At 53.3% G+C, this 21,210-nt stretch overlaps 1 protein-coding gene across 1 annotated transcript in view; it reads right to left on the reverse strand.

Annotated features, from left to right (window-relative positions):
• Positions 1 to 2,261: 2,261 nt before the first annotated feature.
• RRP12 (ribosomal RNA processing 12 homolog) overlaps positions 2,262 to 21,210 on the reverse strand; it is a 50,582-nt gene continuing 31,633 nt past the window's right edge. The window contains exons 16-34 of the mRNA XM_032281180.1: positions 18,641 to 18,705; positions 18,388 to 18,550; positions 17,753 to 17,907; positions 17,450 to 17,517; positions 16,780 to 16,873; positions 15,658 to 15,816; positions 15,453 to 15,533; positions 15,192 to 15,297; positions 14,898 to 15,005; positions 14,161 to 14,318; positions 11,913 to 12,004; positions 11,620 to 11,784; positions 11,326 to 11,501; positions 10,994 to 11,116; positions 9,082 to 9,131; positions 5,630 to 5,702; positions 4,112 to 4,179; positions 3,726 to 3,808; positions 2,262 to 2,721 (exon numbers count right to left, since the gene is read on the reverse strand). Coding sequence (XP_032137071.1) covers positions 2,619 to 2,721; positions 3,726 to 3,808; positions 4,112 to 4,179; positions 5,630 to 5,702; positions 9,082 to 9,131; positions 10,994 to 11,116; positions 11,326 to 11,501; positions 11,620 to 11,784; positions 11,913 to 12,004; positions 14,161 to 14,318; positions 14,898 to 15,005; positions 15,192 to 15,297; positions 15,453 to 15,533; positions 15,658 to 15,816; positions 16,780 to 16,873; positions 17,450 to 17,517; positions 17,753 to 17,907; positions 18,388 to 18,550; positions 18,641 to 18,705 — 2,090 coding nt within the window. The 3' untranslated portion in view covers positions 2,262 to 2,618. The remainder of the gene's footprint in view (positions 2,722 to 3,725; positions 3,809 to 4,111; positions 4,180 to 5,629; positions 5,703 to 9,081; positions 9,132 to 10,993; positions 11,117 to 11,325; positions 11,502 to 11,619; positions 11,785 to 11,912; positions 12,005 to 14,160; positions 14,319 to 14,897; positions 15,006 to 15,191; positions 15,298 to 15,452; positions 15,534 to 15,657; positions 15,817 to 16,779; positions 16,874 to 17,449; positions 17,518 to 17,752; positions 17,908 to 18,387; positions 18,551 to 18,640; positions 18,706 to 21,210) is intronic.

The following is a 21,210-nucleotide window of genomic DNA, read 5'->3' on the forward strand; positions in this document are numbered from 1 at the left end:
GGGCACCAGGCTGGAGTGCAGTGGCATGATCTCAGCTCACTGCAACCTCTGCCTCCCGGGTTCAAGCAATTCTCCTGCCTCAGCCTCCCAGGTAGCTGGGACCACAGGCACATGCCACCACGCCCAGCTAATTTTTTTGTATTTTTAGTAGAGACGGGGTTTCACCATGTTGGTCAGGATGGTCTTGATCTCTTGACCTCGTGATCCACCTGCCTCGGCCTCCCAAAGTGCTAGGATTATAGGCTTGAGCCACAGCACCTGGCCCTGACTCTTTTGTTGATAAACATCCTAAGATTCTTTTTCACCCTCACTGTTGAAGCACCTCTTTTTTTTTTTTTTTTTTTTTTGAGGCGGAGCTTTGCTTGTTATCCAGGCTGGAGTGCAAATGTCGAGATCTCGGCTTACTGCAACCTTCACCTCCCAGGTTCAATCAATTCTCCTGCCTCAGCCTCCTCTGTAGCTGGGATTACAGGTGTGTGCCACCACACCTGGTGACTTTTGTATTTTTATTTTTATTTATTTATTTATTTTTTTGAGATGGAGTCTCATTCTGTTGCCCAGGCTGGGGTGCAGTGGTGTCATCTCGGCTGACTGCAACCTCCGCTTTCTGGGTTTAAGCGATTCTCCTGCCTCAGCCTCCCAAAAAGCTGGGATTCTAGGCAGGTACCATGCCTGGCTAATTTTTGTATTTTGTATTTTCAGTAGAGACGGGGTTTCACCATGTTAGCCAGGATGGTCTCTATCTCCTGACCTTGTGATCCACCATATCCAGCTAATTTTGTATTTTTAGTAGAGACGGGGTTTCACCATGTTGGCCAGGCTGGTCTTGAACTCCTGACCTCAGGTGATCTGCCTACCTTGGCCTCCCAAAGAGCTTGGATTACAGGCATGAGCAACTGCGCCCAGCCTAAAGAACACTGACTTTCAAAATACATGTTTTAAGCACCTGAAGTTTATGAGGCAGAGGATTAATTCTTCCCTCTGCATCAAGATGACTTGTATTTGAAGTCTATTTTCAAAATATGGCATTCAGAACATCACTAACGCCAACCTTTCTAGGTCACCTGCCCCTCCCATCTTTAAAAGAAAACAAAGCTCCTTGGAAAATGTGCTATAACAAGCAGGTTGGCTTCATGCTTTTTAAAAAAAAAAAAAAAAAACAAAAAAAACAATACTGGGCCATTGGCTCATACCTGTATCTACTTTATATGAAGCTTCCCAGTGCACGTGGTCACATTTCCTGAGAAACAGGAAAGGACCAGGCTTGGCTAACTTTGACCCACCTTGTGTTCAGAAGTGTAACAATGGGGAGTATGGTTAGATCCCCTCTACAGATCTCTCATAGCCACTCCTAACCACCCTTCTTGCTGGCTCTCCAATTCTAATTTCTATGAACAAGGCATGTAAACAGTGCCACCTCTGGGCCAAGCGCAGTTTCTCTCAACTTTTCCTAGCCCCAAATCATCAGGAGGAAATGCCCTAATTTGGGGGGCGTTGGATCCAGTTGAGCTTGGGTCCCTTAGAGAATGAGAGTATCCTGAGACAGGCTGCCAGGAGGTGCACAGGGCCTCTGGGACCAGTATCAGAGCCAAGTGCCTTAAACTAGAATGGAAACAAGGAATATGTGAGTGTGCGCTGGCCTCACATGGGGGAATCTGAGATGGGAAGAATGTACCAACCAGCTGCTAGGGGACAAAGCACACTCCTCATATTGGGGTGTGGGAACAGAGCTGGGGTTCTTTGCTCCTGGCTGCCTGTGGGAATGCACATACAAGAGGGGATCTGGGCTGACAGGACCGTGACCTCAGGACCTCTGTGCCATGCCCTTCTCTGCTGCAGACCAACAAAGCTGAACCAGTAGGAATCAGGTCGCACAAACAGCTCCAATTGTCTGGGATAAAAATAATACTGGAAAACAGGGAGGTGAATGAAGCAGGCTATGCTGGGCACATGGAGGGCTCAGCAAACACTGTCGAACCAGTAAGCAAAGAAGCTGGAGAGACTTGTGCCCAGGGGCAGCCAGGGCAGACCCTGGTGCTGAACTGTAGCTCCGGACACCAGCCCTGGGGCATTTGCTGCCCCTCCTGACACAGGTGGGTGTTCCCGGGCAAGTTCCAAAGCCTGTCCTATGGGCAAAGCATCATGTTATGCCCTGGGCTGGATGGAAGGAGTTAGGAAGAGGGTTGGCCACTGTTGCCAACAACTGGACACTGTTCTTACTCATGGAGGGGGCAGATTATGAAACAGTTTCTAGAAAAAAATGCAGGATGAGACACATTTATTCTATATCGTGTCACAATAAATCTCACACACCCAGACCACAGCCAGGGTGCCATGTGGCTACAAGCAGCGGTGGAAACGGAGATCATCTGCTCTGGGGCTCACGGCCATCTGGGCAGAAAGCAAAGGTGCCTCACTGCACCTATTCAGAGGCACTGAGGCCACCTTCCCACCTCCAGGCACCAGGGATGTCTCTGAAGGATGATTCCCATTTGGAGTTTATAAATCCAGGACTTCTCTCTGAGAGCCAAGCCCTATTTCCAAGTCATCCTGAGTCCAGGCTCTGCCAGAGTCGAGCACCTGGAGCTGGTGGCAAGGCAGCCCCGGGGCCCTGGGCCTCAGGGCCGAAGATCCTTTCTGCGGTTTTTGTGTCCCACCTGGGAACCTCGCCGGGCAGCTTTTACCAGGCCTTTGAACTGTCCCTGCAGCTTCATCTTCTTCCTGCAGGGCCAGGGAACAGAAGTTTCACATCTGGCTAAGAATAGGAGGCCCCTCCTGCGGCCAAATGATGGCTCACCCCCCGAACCAGCAGGGATGAGAAGGCGGCTGCCAGGTGGTGGGCAGCACACGAACGGGGCAGACCACGCGTGGTTCCAGCTTCCACGCGGCCCCTCTTCCACACAGCTCATGTACCACCGTTCCACTTTGGCACAATTATCCCCCTGGAAACAGGCCTCCCTCCCATTCTTCCTCTAATGTATGTCCAGAGAAAGTCAAAGCTCCCTCTGCCCATCTATCCTTTCATTGAAAGGTAACTTACAATCTGCAGAAGCTAGAACTTTAGAATACCATTTCCCTAGCAACATTAGTTTTCAAAGCAGTCTTACACATAACCCAATTTAAGGGCCTAAGTCAGAAACAACTCTAATTTCCTACCAATAAAGGGATTAGAAAAGCAAAATTATACAAAGCTATAAAAATGATGGCTATGTAGAGTATGTATAAACCAGAAGCCGGGCGCGGTGGCTCAAGCCTGTAATCCCAGCACTTTGGGAGGCCAAGGCAGGCGGATCACGAGGTCAAGAGATCAAGACCATCCTGGCCAACATGGTGAAACGCCATCTCTACTAAAAATACAAAAATTAGCTGGGCGTGATGGCGCGCTCCTGTAATCCCAGCTACTCAGGAGGCTGAGGCAGGAGAATCGCTTGAACCAGGAGGCAGAGGTTGCAGTGAGCCAAGATATCGCCACTGCACTCCAGCCTGGGCTACAGAGCGAGACTCCATCTCAAAATAAAAAAATAAATAAAATAAATAAATAAGCAGTTCAAATCAATAATACAGGTAGGTACCAACTATATGACATACGTGCATGTTTTAAAAAAAGCTGGAAGAGACTCATATTGAGTTGAGAGTTTAATGAGAATAAGGCCTTCCCTTCTTTAGGGCACTCTGCAGCTTCCTCCCCACCGATTTTCCAGCCCCAGCCTGGCACAGCGCCATACCTGTGGTTGAGCTTGGTTCTGTTGAGGGGGATGTAGGCATAGGGATCTGGCCGGCCTTTCCTCTTCACATCACCTTTTGCTTTCTGTTCATCCAGAAAAACAGAGTCAGCTAGGAGGGTGGAGTCCCCTTTCTGTCCCTGCACTAGACTTGACAGACCCCATAACCTCCCTTCATCCTCTGCCTTAGGTGGTGCCAAAGAGCTCCTGTATCTCTGGAAGGCCATTTCAGATGCCAACAAGGCCCTGGCACACCCCTTCTTCCTCCCTGGCCTTAGTCAAGTTCTGCAAAGGTGCCTCTCAGGACAGTGTTGGGCACAGCTCCTTCTTGCCCCTCCCTGGCACCTCTCCAGTGTCAGGGGGCCCCATGCCCTGCATGCAGCTCTTACCTTGGCCTTGTATTCGGCCCCAGGCATAGCCTTCTTGGCCACAGGGCGATGAATGCCAGAGCCTCCAGCTATAGGGAGAACACAGAGACCACAAGTCAGGTAAAGCCAGGGCAGCCTCCTCCTGGAAGGTGATGGGCACCCTCTGTCAGAGAGCTGCCAGACAGCAGATGAGTGAAGGCCAGGAACTTGGCTCTATCAAACCAGGATAAAAACCTTCCTCGAGGAGAGACTGGCTGGTGATTTGACAGATCACTGGGCTCCTGAGACTGACCCAGAATCCTTACAGCTTCCCAGAGACCTCTGGGAACACATGTATTCGCCACTAACACGCTAACATAAAATAACCCATATTCTCCAAAGTCAGACAGAATTCAACCAGCCAGCCAGGTTCCACTCCCAGCTCTGCCACTTACAACTCCAACCTCAGGCAAGCCTCTCAACCTCAACACTGAGATAGAAGGACAGCTATTTATCCCACTGTACAGATGTGAACCCTGTGGCTTAGTGAGATCAGGATCCTTGTCCAAAGTTAGCAGTCTTCTCCAGCCTGGACTTCAACACTCAACAAAGTTGTGGATGGAATCCTACAATGCTAGCTCAGGAGGACTTTCTGAGATGACCAACATGAATTATCCCCAATCCCCATTTTTTTGCAGATGAGAAACTAGAAGCTCAGAGAGAGTGTGTAACCAGGCCAAGATCACACAGCTAAGCAGAGGCTGGGCCAGCACCCTGACCCCAGGCCCCTGCCTCACTGACTGGCAGGTACTACTGTCCCTGCACCACTCCATTCCAGGGCACAGTAGGTGAGCTGGCCCTGCCTCATGGGCGCCCAGAGGAAGAGCCATGACGTCGTGCAGCTATGTTACGCTCCAGGGCTCCGAGGACACACCAGCTACTGGTATCAGAGGCTTCCCACAGAAGCCTCTGAACCTCCTGATGCAAAGTGAGGGCCCTGCTGCAAGGGCTTGGGCTTGAGGGCAGGGGTCCCGCACGGCTGCCCAGCGAAGAAGGAAGCAGAGGTGAAGCCACCTTGGCACTTCTAGCAGCTGCTCTAGGAGGGCAACAGCTGGTGGGCCCAGAGACAGATATAGAGGGAAACCCTCTGACCAGGCCCAATACCAACCCTCCCAGTTCCCAGCCCCAGCACCGGCCAAGTGGCTTCTCCAAACGCAGCCTGACTCAGGGCTGGTGCTCTTAGGGTGACCAAGAGAGGCAAGCAGCTTGAAAAAGGGGCAGGCGCAAGCCTCCTGGGAAGCCTGGGAGGGCAGGATGGAGCTGCGGCTCAGGGCTCTAAGGAAGGCTGGGGTTCCACGCACACATCTCCTACCCCAGGCTCTCCTGCCCTCCCAGGGCCCAGGCCTGTCTTGGGTGTCACATTAGCCAAACTGTTGGTGCCAAGTGAGTGCAACCAGGCTGTGCACCCTCATGGCCCTGCCACCCCTGCCTGTGACTCCCGCCCCCAGTGCAGGCAACAGGGATCTGTGTGTCCCCAGGACAGGGGAGTGGAAGCCTCACCTTGGTACTGAGGGGGCATCTCCAGCTCCTCCTCCTCAGCCCCTTTCTGGTGCTTGAGCTTCTGGTGCTTTTTCTATAGAGAAGGAATAGGTGGGGAGTGAGTAAACCAGAGGATGTGCCTGCTCTCAGGAATGCCAATGGCAACAGCAGAGTATCTTGCATCAAGCAGGAAAGGCTCTCTGCCAAGCACCCCACCTCCCACTTGCAGACGTGGAAACTAAGGCCCAGAGAGGGCAAGGAATTGTCCAAGATCACACAGCCAGGTGGTGCAGGAGAGAGGCTCTGGCCACATCCTGTCTGCTGGGCTGGTGGCAGCTGTTCCTGCTCTGCCTTTCCACTCCCGGCCTCACCCAGGCCTGCATTGCCCACGGGGCTTCTGACGTCAGCTTCCCCAGCCTTCCTAATGGGGAAAATGAGGTCCCTGGCCTCTTCAGAGACAACAACTTTACCAGTTATTTGCCTCACACAAACCCCAACCGACTCTCTCCATTAATCAATCACTCACTCACTGATTCCCTACTAAGTGCCAGGCCCTGGGGACACAGGGCACAGGATCTAGTTCCTGTGTCCCAGGGGCTCTCAGGTAGGTGGGAGACCCCTGCTCAAGTCAGTCATCACTGATCCTCAACAATGCTACCAATCCAGTAGTTATGAACATAGACAGACACGTCAACTCGTCAATTATATTCAACAGGAAGTGACAGAACACCTACTGTGTGCCCAGTGCTGTGTTAGGCAGTCCAAGGGAAGGAGGGCGAGCCTGACAGCAGCCCCAGCCCACCAGACGTGAGCCTAGTAACCAACAATCAGGCCAGGCAGAGGCATGCTGTGCAGGGAGGAGAGGCGAACAGAGGCAGCCCCAGCAGGAAGGGCTAGTCCCTGCGCCGTGGTCTGTGCCACTGTGCCCTAGAAGCCTCTTGAAACTGCAGATCCCAGGGCTCCAGCTATACAGGGGATCTAGAGGCAGGCTCAGAGGCCAACCAGGGGAAAGGTGTGCCAGGGAAAGGGATCAGCCTGGGCAGAGGGAACAGCCTGCAGCACACACAGGGTGTGCCTAGGGGACAGGGACACCAGGTCCACTGGCCAAAGCCCAGCAGAGTGGGCCCCTAGGGGAGAAACAGGAACTGGGAGGGAGCGGACTCTGGGTGCGCTCTGGGAGATGGTGGCTGAGCTGGCTCTTGGTTCAGCTGGTGCCCGGCCAACAGGCCAGCGTATTGGCCTTCAGTGGAGGCAGCTGCTTGTACCCCAGCACTTCATGATCCCACAATGGTTGGCAGAAGAGTTAGAGCTCAGCCGGGTGCGGTGGCTCACGCCTGTAATCTCAACACTTTGGGAGGCCGAAGCAGGCGGATCACCTGAGGTCAGGAGTTCAAGACCAGCCTGGCCAACATGGTGAAACCCTGTCTTTTTTTTTTTTTTTTTCTGAGACGGAGTTTCGCTCTTGTTACCCAGGCTGGAGTGCAATGGCGCGATCTCGGCTCACCGCAACCTCCGCCTCCCGGGTTCAGGCAATTCTCCTGCCTCAGCCTCCTGAGTAGCTGGGATTACAGGCACGCGCCACCATGCCCAGCTAATTTTTTGTATTTTTAGTAGAGACGGGGTTTCACCATTTTGACCAGGATGGTCTCGATCTCTTGACCTCGTGATCCACCCGCCTCGGCCTCCCAAAGTGCTGGGATTACAGGCTTGAGCCACCGCGCCCGGCCAACCCTGTCTTTAAAAAATAATAATAATTAAAAAAATAAAAAGAAAAAAGAAAAGTTAGAACTCAGCAAGTGCCATGCAAGAAAGCCTATAGGGGGTCTCAAGTGGCAGTAACAGCAATGGAGTGCAGCCACCCTGAGGCCCTCTCAGTGCCTGGAGACAAGGCAAGCGCCCAGTCCCGCTCTGCCTGGGGCAGCGGGAGCCATCCTTAGAAGGCTGTGGTCGGTTAACCCTGACCAGGAAGTGGAGTAGGCTACCGAGGATGTGCAAAGCCACATGTGAAGTTTCGCTCAAGGAACCCAGGAAGCTTTGACTGGAAAAAGATTTCCAGGAAAAGTGAATAATCAAGTCATCACGGCTTACTTGGCATCACTAAGTGGCAAGCACTGTCCACAGAAACCAGGACTTGAGCCCAGGCAGGCTGGGCCCAGAGACATATGTTTGGCAGACAGCTGCCATCACCTGGAAAGGGAGACTAGACAGGCCAAGGGTGGCCTCTTGGAGGGGTCCATGTCAGGCCAAGCAGAGGAAGGACTCCCAGTAGGTGGAGCTGTCCCACAGGAGCGGTCGCCTGGGGGCAGGGAGGGGCGGGAGGGTTTTTAGCAGAAGCGCCACTGGTTTTCCTCAAGGGCATCCCAGAGGGGCTTCCTGCATCAGAGGCCACTCAGGTCCTCAGCTACTCTCTGAGGACTTGTCTGGATTTTACTCAGTTCTTCAAACAGAATTCTGCACTGTGACAGTGCTCTAATAACAAAGCTCTTCCTCGAGTCATGCTGGGCAGACGGACACTTTGCAAGGCATACGGGCAGACATTCACAAATACGCCAATGAGAAAGGGAATGTGGGGGAAGTCTGTGACTCACCAGGCACTATGCTAATGCACTTCACATGGCCAATCTTACCAAACTGTCCCAGTGACTCCAGCAGGTGGTCTATGTATAACTTTACAGACCAGGAACTGAGGCTTTAAAAGGCTAGGCTGAAACCAAAATGGAACCCAAGAGCCTGCTGCTTCCCCACCAATACCACTATACCCCTGACCTAGGTACCTGTCACCTACGGGTAGGGCCCAGGAAGGCTGGATGGACTGGGGCACAGTCTGGAAGGACAGAGAAGAAAGAAACTGCTTCAGGTTGCCCCCAGAAATGTTCCACTGAGCTTGAGACTGATAGGTGTTGGGCGATGGGTTGGGCCCATTTCACTCTTGCTGCTTCAGGTGGGCCACCTGAGAAGCTATTTCCATCCTGGGAGGCAGCAGTGCCAGGTCAACAGGGGTAATGGTGGCAAAGAGGTTGAGTTCCTGGGCTTAGGAGACTGGAAAACCAGGGTTCAAATTCCTGGTTTGCACCAACTGAGCCCTGTGACCCTGGGGACGATGGAGTCCCTATCTTTGTGAGGCTATGTGGGGCCCTCAGCACAGTGTCCGGTGCATAGCCATGCTCCCTATGGTGGACGCCCCTACCCCATGCAGGAGCACACAGGGAAGCTGCTGCCCTCGCCCCTGCACAGCACACGCCCTCGCGGAGAGACAAGGGTCTCTGTTTCTTTCTCCTTTAACTAGACAAGCATCACCCCCTCTGGCATGGCACCCACAGCCCTCTGGACCGCCTGCTATGCACACCTGCGAGATTGCACTGAGCATTCCGGAAGCAGGGCAGGTGCAATGCCTGTGTGTGGTGGGGGTGAGAAGCTGCGGGGCCCAGGCTTAGGTGTGAAGCGCCAGCCCCCCGTGTGCAGTAACTACTCACATTCCTGACAATCACGTCTTCCATTAGGTCAGCCATCTCTTCATCCTCACCTGGAGCCAAAAAAGAGAAGCCCGTGAGCACGTGGGAGCTCCTCAAAACCTACCCTTTCCTTCTCCCGCTCCTGGCTCACCAAGCTGAGGGGGCACCAACTCCAGCCTCAGGAAACTGCCTTCCTCAGACCCACATCCTCCTTCTGCTAGAAGAGATGAGACCCCTGAGGACTGTGCCTTTCTCCTCATCCTAGGCCCTAGGGATAATCGCCCCTCAAAAAGGTGGTGACCCTACTTTTGCAGTGAATAACGGCTTTGTCTGAAACTTTTTTCCCCACTCACCCACCCTTCATCTGTTTGAGATTTGAAGAAAGCCCCAGGTTTCTGCAGGAGTCTGGCACTTCCATAGCCCCACACACGCCCCCACTGTACCAGGATGGCTTCATTCTCCTGTTTGAAATCTCTGCCCCATGCAATATGTGCTGGGCTCCATGCAGTGTATAAAGAAGTATGAAACTGACCAGTTGGAAGGAAGAGAAACTCAGGCAAAGTCAATCAACGACCAAAAGACAATAGAGAGCATGTGACCGTGCGGTGGCTCACACCTGTAATCCCAGCACTTTGTGGGGACGAGGTGGGAGGATCACCTGAGGTCAGGAGTTTGAGACCAGCCTACAACATGGTGAAACCCCATCACTACTAAAAATACAAAAATTTGCTAGGCAAGGTAGTACATACCTGTAGTCCCCTATACTTGGGAGACTGAGGCAGAATCGCTTGAACCCAGGACATGGGGGTTGCAGTGAGTTCAGATTGAGCCACTGCACTCCAGCCTGGGTGACAGAATGTGACTCCATCTCCAAAGAAAAGCACATGACCAAGGGCTGAAGGCTAAGCATCCTCTGGGCTAGGCAGGAGTTCTGGGGGAATCAGGCCTAAAGTCTGAGGTGCCCAGGAAAGGCTACAAAAGGGGCCTTGAGCCGAATCCTGAAGAGCAGGGGGGTTTGGAAAGACAGAGACAGAGGGCAGGGGTTCTGACAGCCTCAGGAATGCCTGGGCACCAAGGGGAACAGGAGATGGGAAAGTATATGGGGGCAAGAGAGCAGGAGAGAAGACGCTAGACTTGGAACTACAACAGGCACATGTAACCCCAGCACATACATTGTGCCGTCACACCAACTCCTCTTCATTCCAACCCGGAAAAGCAGGCACTAGGATTGTATGATATCCACTCTGAAGCAAGGAAATGGAGCTAAGGAGAGGCTGAGTGGCGGCAGTCACACGGCTGGTGAGTTGGGTGCATGCAGAGCAGCGAGGCTTCAGTTAGGAGGTGCAGACAGGCAAGGGCCCAGACTCGCAGCAGTAGGAACCGAACAAAGGGAAGACAGGTGTGTTCTCAAAGACCTAGGTGTTTCTTAGCTAATGGGTGGATATGTGGAGAGGCGCCAGGAAAAACTAAAGAGGGCTCCAAGATGTCACACCCGAGGGACTCCTGGGCAATGTGAGGCACTGGGACCGGGAAGCTGGGAGGGTTGCAGCCTCTGGCTCTTTCTGCCTCTAAATGACCTTCAGTGCTTTAGTCAAGCTTGCATAAAAAAAGAAAAAAAAAAGAGGAAGGAAGAAAAGGAAGAGGAGCAGAAGGAGGAAAGCAGAAGACTAACAGTGTATCACACAGTAAGGGGAAGGACCGTTTCTGATAGTTTCCTTTGAGTTAAATACGTATTGTATAAATGGCTCAGTTACAACATATGAAGATTTCTTAACATGGTCTAAAAAGTTTGAGAAGCTCAAAAAGTTTGAGGAGGCTGCCTGAGAGATGAGCTTCTCAGGTCTGTTTTTACCCACGCTTCCTCAACAAGTGGTCACCGAAGGAATAAGTGAGCACGGTGAATAAATGAACGGACAAGCGCGCTGGGCCCCACCTTTGGTGCCTTCCTCTTCCTCCATCTTGTTGGTGTCGTCTTCCTTTATGATCAGTCGGCCATCAGCGCTCACCTTGAAGCCATGGTCCTTCTTCCTGCCCCGGCCCGGCCCTGGCTGTGTGGCTGGTGTGGAGAGTTTGGCATGAGAGGTGAAAGGCAGTCCCACGCTACTCACAGCCTCATGACCAGCAAGCCCCGTTCAGGGACCCCAAATGAGCACCTCTCAGCCCTGCCCATGGGCCTGCCATGGATGCCACCCCCTACCCACCACCCAAGAACCTGGCACCACAGCAAGTCTGTTTTCTGAGTGCACAGCCCAGCCTTGTGCTTACCCAGGACTCGCTGGGCCACCCTGGGATCCAGGAAGTTGAGGGGCTCGTCCCCGCCACCCTCCTTCAGCCATGCTCGGCTCCTCTGCTGTGCCAGCTTCCGCTGCTCCTTGCCCCGGCTTCTTTCCTCCTCCTCATCATCCTCCTCATCCTCTGAGTCAGCCAAAATCTCCTCAATGCTAAGGACAGAGTACTCCCCCATCAGAGGGCTCCCGGGAGAGGCGGGGGTCGGCGGGCATTGTCAGCAGGCCCTTGGGTTGGGAGACACCAGGTCCCAGGGCCCTACCATGGTCTCACCTGTCGCCTTTGCCCTGGGCGGGCTCCTCGTCCTCCTCCTCGTCTTCCTCCTCTGCGGCAGCCTGGCTCAGGGCTCGGTGCCTCTTGGCCCGGGCCTCAGCTTTCCGGATGTTTACCAGGACTTTGTGGTACTCCTCCGGCAACAGCCTTTTCACCAGCTCAAATCTGAGGTGACAACGAAGGGCTGGTGAGAGGCACAGGCCAGACGGCTCGACCCAGAGGTAGTGTCCCTGTAAGGACTGGAAACTCTCACTCCTCGCCTGCCCTACCCACACCCCCTTCAGTGCACAGACCCAAACTTGCGGATGAACTTGGTGAAGAGGTTCCGAAGCTTCATGCGGAAGTGCCGCCGCATGTCATCTGAAAGCTTCCCAATGGCTTCCATCTGCCAGACAGCAAGAACACCAGGCTTTCAGTGAGGTGAGCCTTCCAGGCTGTCCCTTCACTGCCGTCCAGACCAGGGCCGCAGGAGGGGAGGCCCAGCTGAGCAGAGGGCAAGAGCAGCCCTGCTCCTGGCCCACACCCTGGTCCGGTCATGCTTCCCTCAGGTGGGCGGCCCCCATCTCTCCCCTACACCCTTCTTCAGGACACAAGGGCTGAGCACCCTTGCAGAATGAGAGTTTTAGTCTTCTAAACAGTGTTTGGTACTTGACATATATCCTCTCCTTGAATCCTGAGGACTACCCCTGAGATACATGCTATCCCCCCCTATTTATAGAAGAGGATGAGGTGGCACAGAGTGTGAAGTGTTCACTAAATGGCCATAGAGGTTGGAGTTCAGTCCAGAATCATCTAATGCTCTGGTTCCTGCTTCGCCCCTAGCACCCCAAGGTCTCTCTTGGCCCCTATGTCCCCCCCATCTCACTGCATTCTGCTCTGGCTGGATCCCTCTTAAGCCTTCATGTGGCCCAGTTTGGGTTACATGTGAAGATCTTCTTATCTCTAGTGTCTCCCAAATGGCTAGGGCGATAGGGTCCCCATCTACTCTTTTTTTTTTTTTTTTGAGACAGTCTTGCTCTGTTACCCTGGCTGGAGTACAATGGCATGGTCTTGGCTCACTGCACCCACCACCTCCCAGGTTCAAGCAATTCTCAGCCACATGAATAGCTGGGATTACAGGTACCTGACACCATGCCTGGCTAATTTTTGTAGTTTTTAGTAGAGATGAGCCTTCGCCATGTTGGCCAGGCTGGTCTCAAACTCCTGACCTCAAGTGATCCACCGCATCTAGCCTCCCCATCCACTCTTTGAAGGACTTCAATAAATCCTTTTTTTTTTTGAGACAGAGTCTTGCTCTCTTACCCAGGCTGGAGTATAGTGGTGAGATCTCAGCTCACTGCAACCTCTGCCTCCTGGGTTCAAGCGATTCTCTTGCCTCACCCTCCCAAGTAGCTGGGATTATGGGCACCTGCCACCATGCCCAGCTAAGTTTTGTATTTTTAGTAGAGATGGGGTTTCACCCTGTTGGCCAGGCTGGTCTTGAACCCCTGAACTCAAGTGATCTGCCCGCCTTGGCCTCTCAAAGTGCAGGGATTACAGGCGTGAGCCACCGCATCCGGCCAGGGTGTCCGTAAATTCGAATAGCTCCATGATGAATCACTGTCTAGCTCTTCTCCCCACCTTTGGTCCCTAGTTAGGCTGCAGGCTTTGAGGGTACTGGGAGGGTGTGCTGATTCTCATCTGCCCCTTCCTATCTTGAACCCAAGGCAAGACACAAAGAAAATATGCAAGAGGGGCTGGGCGCAGTGGTGCGTGCCTGTAATCCCAGCTACTCCGGAGGCTGAGGCAGGATAATCACATGAACCCAGAAGGCAGAGGTTGCAGTGAGCTGAGATTGCACCATTGCACTCCAGCCTGGGCAACAAGAGCGAAACTCCATCTCAAAAAACAAAACAAAACAAAACAAAACAAAACAAAACAAAAAAGAAAAGAAAAGAAAATATGCAAGAGGACCAGGAGGTCTGGTGTGACTCAAGCCAGCCGCATGTAAGAAACTGAGGCAGCAGATACAGTGCACAGCTTGTCTGGAAGCCTGTCCCAGCCTGGGCGAGGCTTCTCTTGGCAAGAGAGGGCCAGGAACCCAATACCAAGAAGCTCTTCAGATCCCTCTGTAGCCCAGCAGGGGCCCCAGAGGAATAGTCTCTAGCCAGCAAGGTCAAAATGCAAGATGGGAAAAAAAAAAGGCAAGAGGAGGGGGTCCTGTGAAGGGGGGGTCCAGTGTCTGAGTCCCATGATCTGGACAATCGCTGGCCTCAGTTTCCCCACCTGGAAAATGAAGGGTGCATCTCTGCCCACGGGCCTTTACCCTGGAAAGCCCCTGTTTCCTTCCATGGAGGGCTCTGGGGTGAAGAGAAGTTACCTGGGCAGTGTGCCCCCCCTCAACTCCACCTGATGGGCATTCTCCTACGGGTCCCTTTTAGGGCTCCTTAATGACCTGGCTACAAAAAAAGGTTTGAAACTTGCTGGCCTTGAAGCTTCTGGGTCCACGCTGACAGCTCAGACGCCATCCTGCTACTCGCTAAGGGGAACGGGGACACTCACCACCAGCTGCACATGCTTGGCCAGGTGTGCCACGCCCATGACAGTCACCACCACCTTGATGAAGCCCAGTGCAGACTTGACCACATCACGGGTGCGGGAGGCCAGAAGCAGGCACACATTTTCCAGCAGCTGCTCCACTGTGCTGGTCCCCATCAGACCTGTGGCAGTGAGGGGGTCACTGTCCAAGACACCTAGAACCACACTCAGACCCAAAACCCCCCACTGGAAAACAGCCACTCAAATGTCAGTAGAAGCTGACAGGGAGACCCTTTCCAAAGCCTGGGATAGTTCCAATGACTCTCCATGGAGTGGCCTTCAGTCTTTCATCCCCCTGAGGTAGGTGCTATTTCTTGCTTCCATTTTAGAGATAGGCCACTGAGATGCTAGGTGCTAATCAAGTTGTTCTAGGTCTCAGGTGGTTGCCAAGAGGCAGGACTAGGACGGAAGTGTAGGCATCAGCCCTAACCGCCTCCTAACTGCTTGACAGTGGGATGCAGGGCCACTGGACTGCACAGTCGCACTCGGGGACAGGCCTGAGGAACGTGCCTTGGCACAGCCGCAAGGGCGGGAGGCACAGACCTGTAGGAAGGGAGACAGGGAGGCAAGCTGGGCTGCATGTGGCTTCTCTTCCTTCCTCCGGGCATCTTTTCCCAGTTCCAGGAGCCACCTTATCCTGACCTTTTGGGCATCTACCTTCCCTGAGGGCTTCTCTGGCATTCTAGGAAATAAGCATTTACCTTTGAACTCGAAAAGGAGGTGGGTCAGGGCCAGGATGCTGCAGCTGACCATGGTCACCGCGCCCACCAGGCCAGGGTAGATCAGGACGAGGTAGCGCTGCAGGGCCTCTGGGGACAGAGACCAAGGCAGGTCACAGCAGGAAGGACCCACGAGGGAAGGGGACTGAGGGCCAGAGAGGAGCAGCCTGCCCAGGGCCAGGGCACAGAGCTCTCTCCATCTTTTTTGAGGGGTGCTTCCCCACCCCAGCCTATGAGCAGAGTGTCCACCCCTAGCCTGCATCCCCTGGGCCTCACCTTCCTGGTTCGAGCCAAACCTTAGGAAAGCATGGCCCATCTCCACAAGCAGTGCAAAAGCGTTCTTCCGCGCGCCCACCGACACCTCCTTGGTGCACAGGATCACCTGGCCAAGACAGCCCCATCGGCACCTGCTCCCCGAGCCATCCGCCCAGGCAGCGAATCGAGTCCCCCTACCCCCACCACTGCCCTCCCTGGATCCTGAGGCCTTTAAGAGCCACATTCCAGGGACCCGCCTCTAAAACACACACACACACTCACCTCTGGGACGAGGGCAGTGATGAACTCCTCGTGCTCAGCTGAGAGCTTCCTCACGATGTGTATGAGGCACTTCAAGCGGGGCTGCAGGCAGGGGGCTCAGTCAGGACCCCTCAGTGCTACCTCCACCCCACAATCCTCAACAGTGGCTCCTTTCCTGATGTTGCCCAGCCTCCCTTGGCAGAGCAGGTGGCTCTAGAGCCCTCACCCTCTTGGCAGGTGAGGAGGTGCTCCGCAGTGAGTCCAGCAGTGTCTTCTTCAGGTCCTCCAGGTGGCTCTGCACGAAGAGGGCCCCGGGGCCCTGGGGGCTGGCACACACCTCCTCCAGCACTCGGTAGGCCTTCTTCTGCACCCCATGGGCCTTGCTCTGGCAGACAGGAATGGGTGACAGAGGCCTGGGGCTCATCCCCTGTCCAATGCCATCCACAGCAGAAGCGGTCCCTGCCCCGTGTAAGCTCATGTGGCCTGACAGAGGGCCAGTGGAATGTGGACAGCAAGTGGCTAACTCCTGGGCTAGGCACAGGGGTTGGGGGTTATGCCGTGGAGTCCGCCAATCCCCTCTACTCACCCAGCTCCGGACAGTGCTCACTCCAATGACCGGAGTTCATGGTGCCTGGCACGTGCCAAGGCCTGCACACCTGCTGCTCTTTCTAGCCGGAGCACTCTTCTCTCTCCTTCTATGACTGATAGCTCCCTCCTCCTCCAAACCAGCTCTCCGTTACACTCCCCCGACCCCAACCCAGGACACCTTTCCCAAGGTGAGGTGGCCTGGCCCTGGATGTCTGTGTCCACCTGCACATGCCACCCAGAGCACCTCTCACACTGTTAGGTAAGTGCTACTAAACTGTGGCAGTGGGAGCAGCTTTCAGGGGGTCGCTGCTAGGCTGAGACCTGCCTGGTTGCTGGCCACAGCAGAGGGCATTTCAAGCTGAGGACCCAACCCCTGCAAAGGCACAGACAGGGCCTGTTATATAAGGGACCCTAAGGCAGCTGAAGGAGGCTGCAGCAGGGGTGGAGAGTGGACTGGGTGGAATGAAGCTCAGACCAGTCTGGATGGGCGGGGAGGGAGCCAGGCAAAGGAGTGTGGCCTTGGTTCTACAAGAGTCACTCGGCAGCCAAGGCCTAAGCACAGCAGTGCACTTTGTCCCTTTGGGAACTATAAGACAAACGGGCTATACAGGACACAAAGGAAAGCCACTGCAGGAGAAAGCAGACAGGGACTTGATCTTGGGCAGCAGCAAGGGACAAAGACAGAAGACAGGCCCCACCTTTCCACAGCCCATCTGTCCCCAAGCGTGGCTGTGCGGGGCTCCTGGCTGCCAAGGCTCACCTCTAGGTAGGGCCGGATGGTGGAATACAGCTTGCTGATGGCGGCTTCATCAGCACATGGAGCCAAGGCCACGACCAAGTCCAGGACAGACAATCTGCTCAGGGGCAGGAGACCAACAAGAGGGTGTGGGAGCTGGAGAAGGGAGCAGATTACCAGTGTTCTTATGACTACTGGGTATGGGGAGGTGCGTGAAGTCAGGGTGAGGACACGGGGCTTGAAGGAGCTCATGAACAATCATAATAGCTAGCACCTAATTGAGCACTCATGATGTACCAGGCACCGTTCTTGGTGTTTTACACCTGCTAACTCCTTCAATCCTCATAGCAACCTTGCAAGAACTATTATCAGGCCCATTTTACAGATGACGCCTCAGAGGCAGAATGGATAAATAATTTGTCCAAGGTCACATAGCCTATAAGTGACGGGGCTGGGATCAGAACCATCGGATGGTGAGATGGCGTGTCTCCTGGGTCCTTGCTCCTCCCTAGCAGACTAAATGGCCTTTCCAGGAAGAAGGAACCAGTCAGCAGAGCCTCTGAGCACAGCCTGGACAATTAATACCTCAAGACTTCCTTAAATAATTCAAGAGGGAACCCACAGTGCTTCCGCCAGATGCACCCTCCAGCTCCCTGGGCTGCTCCAGCTCAAGTGCAGGCCCTTAGTACATTACCTGGTAAAGTCAGGGCTGGCAGGGTCGAGCACCTTCTCGCTGGCTTTTTCCAGGAGACTGTTCACCAACTGGTGGCCCCAAGGGAATGAAGAGGAGAGAGTAACTGAGAAGTTAAGAGAGCAGCAATGGCAGCAGTCCCAGAGCAGCCTCCCCACCATTAGCAGCCCCCAGCCCCACGACTGCTGGGATGTGCTCCAGAACACAGAGACCCACGTGAGCCCTGGTGGCTAGGGTCTCGGCCTCTCCGACACTGTCCACCTGAGAGCTCCTCTCCTCCCTCCTCCCCACCCTCCCATGGCTCACCTGAGTGTCAGTGATGGTGAGGTAAGTTCTGACGGTTTCCAGCACAGCCCGGCGAGGGGCTGGAGTGTCCCCACCTGCCACAGGCTGGCCATATAGGTTGAAGAGGATCGGCAGAAAGTTCTTGGCAAAGCGACTCACTTCAGCACGGTCAGCCTCTGGCCAAAGGACCAAAGTTTGCATTAAAGGCACAGAAGTTGATGTGCCTCAGTGGCTGCTGGGCCTGCGGCCCAGAGGCCTTCTCTTAGGGGAGCTTTTGGCAGGACTTGGAGCCCATAGGTTTGGGGCTCTGTGTGGCAGGAGCTGAGCCAGGGCATGGAGAACCTGGTGCCCCGTGACCTGTGGTCCTCCATGGCTCCAACCCCAGCAAGCCAGCAAAGTGCCAGCCACAGAGGAAAGCCTTCAACACTGACTAAGCAAACCGGCAGCAGCTGTCAGCACACTGGAAGTAAAGGGAAGAGGGAAGCATAGTTTCCAGCCTCCTACTATCCCCTGGGGTCTGTAGCAGAAGCAGCAAAGGATGAGCTCCAGAGGCAAGTTTCTGTGGCTCTGCCTAGCAAGGAGCGTAGCAAGCCAGGGGATGGGGCCAGGGACGTGTGACATCCTCCCCAGCCCCCACTCCCACAGCCCACATGTACCTGCCTCACAGCCCTTGGTGATGAGGGTGCGCAGGGCCTGGCACACAGTGACCCTCAGGTCTGGACGCTCGCTGATGGCCATGCCCAGCGTCCGTGCCAGTCCTTTGAAGGAGGCGGCCACATCTGTGGGCCTCGTGCAGAACCCAGGCAGGAGCGTCCAGATCTGGGAAAGGAAGGCACAATAAAGGAAGGTGACATGCAGCCACCTGTGCCCATGTGCTTGTATCCATGCCCTCCCCTAGCTGACCCTTACCTGCCACTGGAGTGTGTCGTAGATCTTGGACTCCACTGTGTGGCCTGCCTGAGCCAGGTCCATGGCTGCAGTGTGAGACAGGGACAAAGTGTGAGCCCGGCACCCTCCTGGCTGACCAGCCTTATTTATCAAACCAAACCAAACCAAACCAAAAGCCCAATCTTGAGGACAGGAAGATGAGTGACACCCCTTGTCCCCACAAATTAAATTGTATTTGTTCATTCTAAAATACTAAAGTGCTGTAATCCCAGCACTTTGGGAGGCTGAGGTGGGTGGATCACGACGTCAAGAGTTCAAGACTAGCCTGGCCAAGATGGTGAAACCCCATCTCTACTAAAAATGCAAAAAAATTAGCCGGGTGTGGTGGCAGGTGCTTGTAATTCCAGCTACTCAGGAGGCTTAGGCAGAGAATTGCTTGAACCCAGGAGGCGGAGGTTGCAGTGAGTCCAGATAACACCACTGCACTCCAGCTGGGCTATAGAGTGAGACTCTTGTCTCAAAAAAAACAAAACAAAACAAAGAAACCAAACCTATCATAAACAGAAAGTGAACGTCTCTCCATACTCTTACTCCAGAGATAGCCTGTTTCTTGTTGCTCTTTTATACTTCTTTAAACACATGCCCACTTTTTTTTTTGAGACAGGGTCTCACTTTGTGGCCTAGGCTGGAGTGCAGTGAGGCAATCTCGGTTCACTGCAGCCTCAACCTCCCAGCTCGTGCGATCCTCCTACCTCAGCCTCCCAAGTAGCAGGGACTACAGGCGTGGCATGCCACCACATCCAGCTAACTTTTGGAAGACACAGGGTTTCACGATATTGCCCAGGCTGGTCTCGAACTCCTAAGTTCAAGCAACCCACCTGCCTCAGCCTCCCAAAGTGCTGGGATTACAGGAGTGCAACACTGTGCCTGGCCACATGTCCACTTTTAAAAACATAAATAGGAATATACTATACATATCTCATTCTGTAACCTTGTTTACTTGACAATAAAGCTGGTAACATTTACTGAGCAAGTACTATGTGGCAGTCTGTATGATGTGCACTTTACATGATTTTTTCATTTAATCCTCACAAACCTTGCCCATTTTACAGATGAGGAGCAGACCCTGGGAAATGAAACAAAACCTGCCCCAAGTCACGAACTGTGGAGTGGCAGAGTTAGGATACAGAACTTGTCTGTTCAACTCACCATCTGCTAGACTTGTCTGTCCCTACGTAGCGGTTTCTTTCTTTCTTTACAATGCCTATATCATATCTGAAAGTGGGGCTTAAAAAATCTCTATTTTTGTAGAGATGGGGGTCTCACTCTGCTGCCCAGGCTGGCCTTGAACTTCCAGGCTCAAGCAATCCTCCTGCCTCAGCCTCCGAAGTAGATTGAACTACAGGTATGCCTGCCACACCTGGCTAACTAAAAAAATAAAATTTTTTTTTTGTTGAGACAGGGTCTTGCTATGTTGCCCAAGCTGTTCTTTAACTCTTGGCTCACACAGTCCTTCCGCCTCAGCCTCCCACAGTATTGAGCTTATGGGCATGAGCCACTGCATCTGGCCAAAAGTAGAGCTTTACCATATTAATTTAACTGGACCCCTAATGAGAAAGATATAGGATGTTTTTGCTAGTATAAGCCAATACTGCAGGCATATCTTTGCTAGGAAAATAAATCAGTGTGCCCTTGTCTAATTATCTTCTCAGGACAGATACCTATGTGTAGTATTACCAGGATGAAGGGAGTCTATAATATCAGCCTTAGGTTTTATAGGTAACATTAATGATGGTAATGATCCCCATTTTGGGGGTCATCCATATTTTCTTTGATGGGCATATATTTCTGTTGAAAATATAATAATTTTTTGTTTTTTAATAACAGGAAAAATTTTAAGTTACTAATATATGCACGTTAATTCCAATATAGTAGAAATACCTTTTTTTTTTTTTAACACATGTGTAAAGAACCATACAATACTATTTTTACACAGAAAAAAACGCAGCCAGACATGGTGGCTCACGCCTGTAATCCCAGCACTTTGGGAAGCTAAGGCGGGTGGATCACTTGAGGCCAGGAGGCCGAGACTAGCCTGGTCAAAATGGCGAAACCCCGTCTCTACTAAAAATACAAAACCCCGTCTCTACTAAAAATACAAAAATTAGCTGGGCGCGGTAGCATGCACCTGTAATCCCAGCTATTCAGGAGGATAAGGCAGGAGAATTACTTGAACCCAGAAGGTGGAGGTTGCAGTGAGCCAAGATCGCTCCACTGCACTTCAGCCTGGGCAACAGAGTGAGACTCTGTCTCAAAAAAACAAAACTAAGCCGGGCGCGGTGGCTCACGCCTGTAATCCCAGCACTTTGGGAGGCCGAGGCGGGTGGATCACGAGGTCAAGAGATCGAGACCATCCTGGTCAACATGGTGAAACCCCGTCTCTACTAAAAATACAAAAAATAAGCTGGGCATGGTGGCGCGTGCCTGTAATCCCAGCGACTCAGGAGGCTGGGGCAGGAGAATTGCCTGAACCTGGGAGACGGAGTTGCGGTGAGCCGAGATCGCGCCATTGCACTCCAGCCTGGGTAACA

The sequence above is a fragment of the Sapajus apella genome, unplaced genomic scaffold, assembly GCF_009761245.1.
Source record: "Sapajus apella isolate SASKATOON/1434 unplaced genomic scaffold, GSC_monkey_1.0 scaffold13, whole genome shotgun sequence".
Lineage (NCBI taxonomy): Eukaryota > Metazoa > Chordata > Mammalia > Primates > Cebidae > Sapajus > Sapajus apella.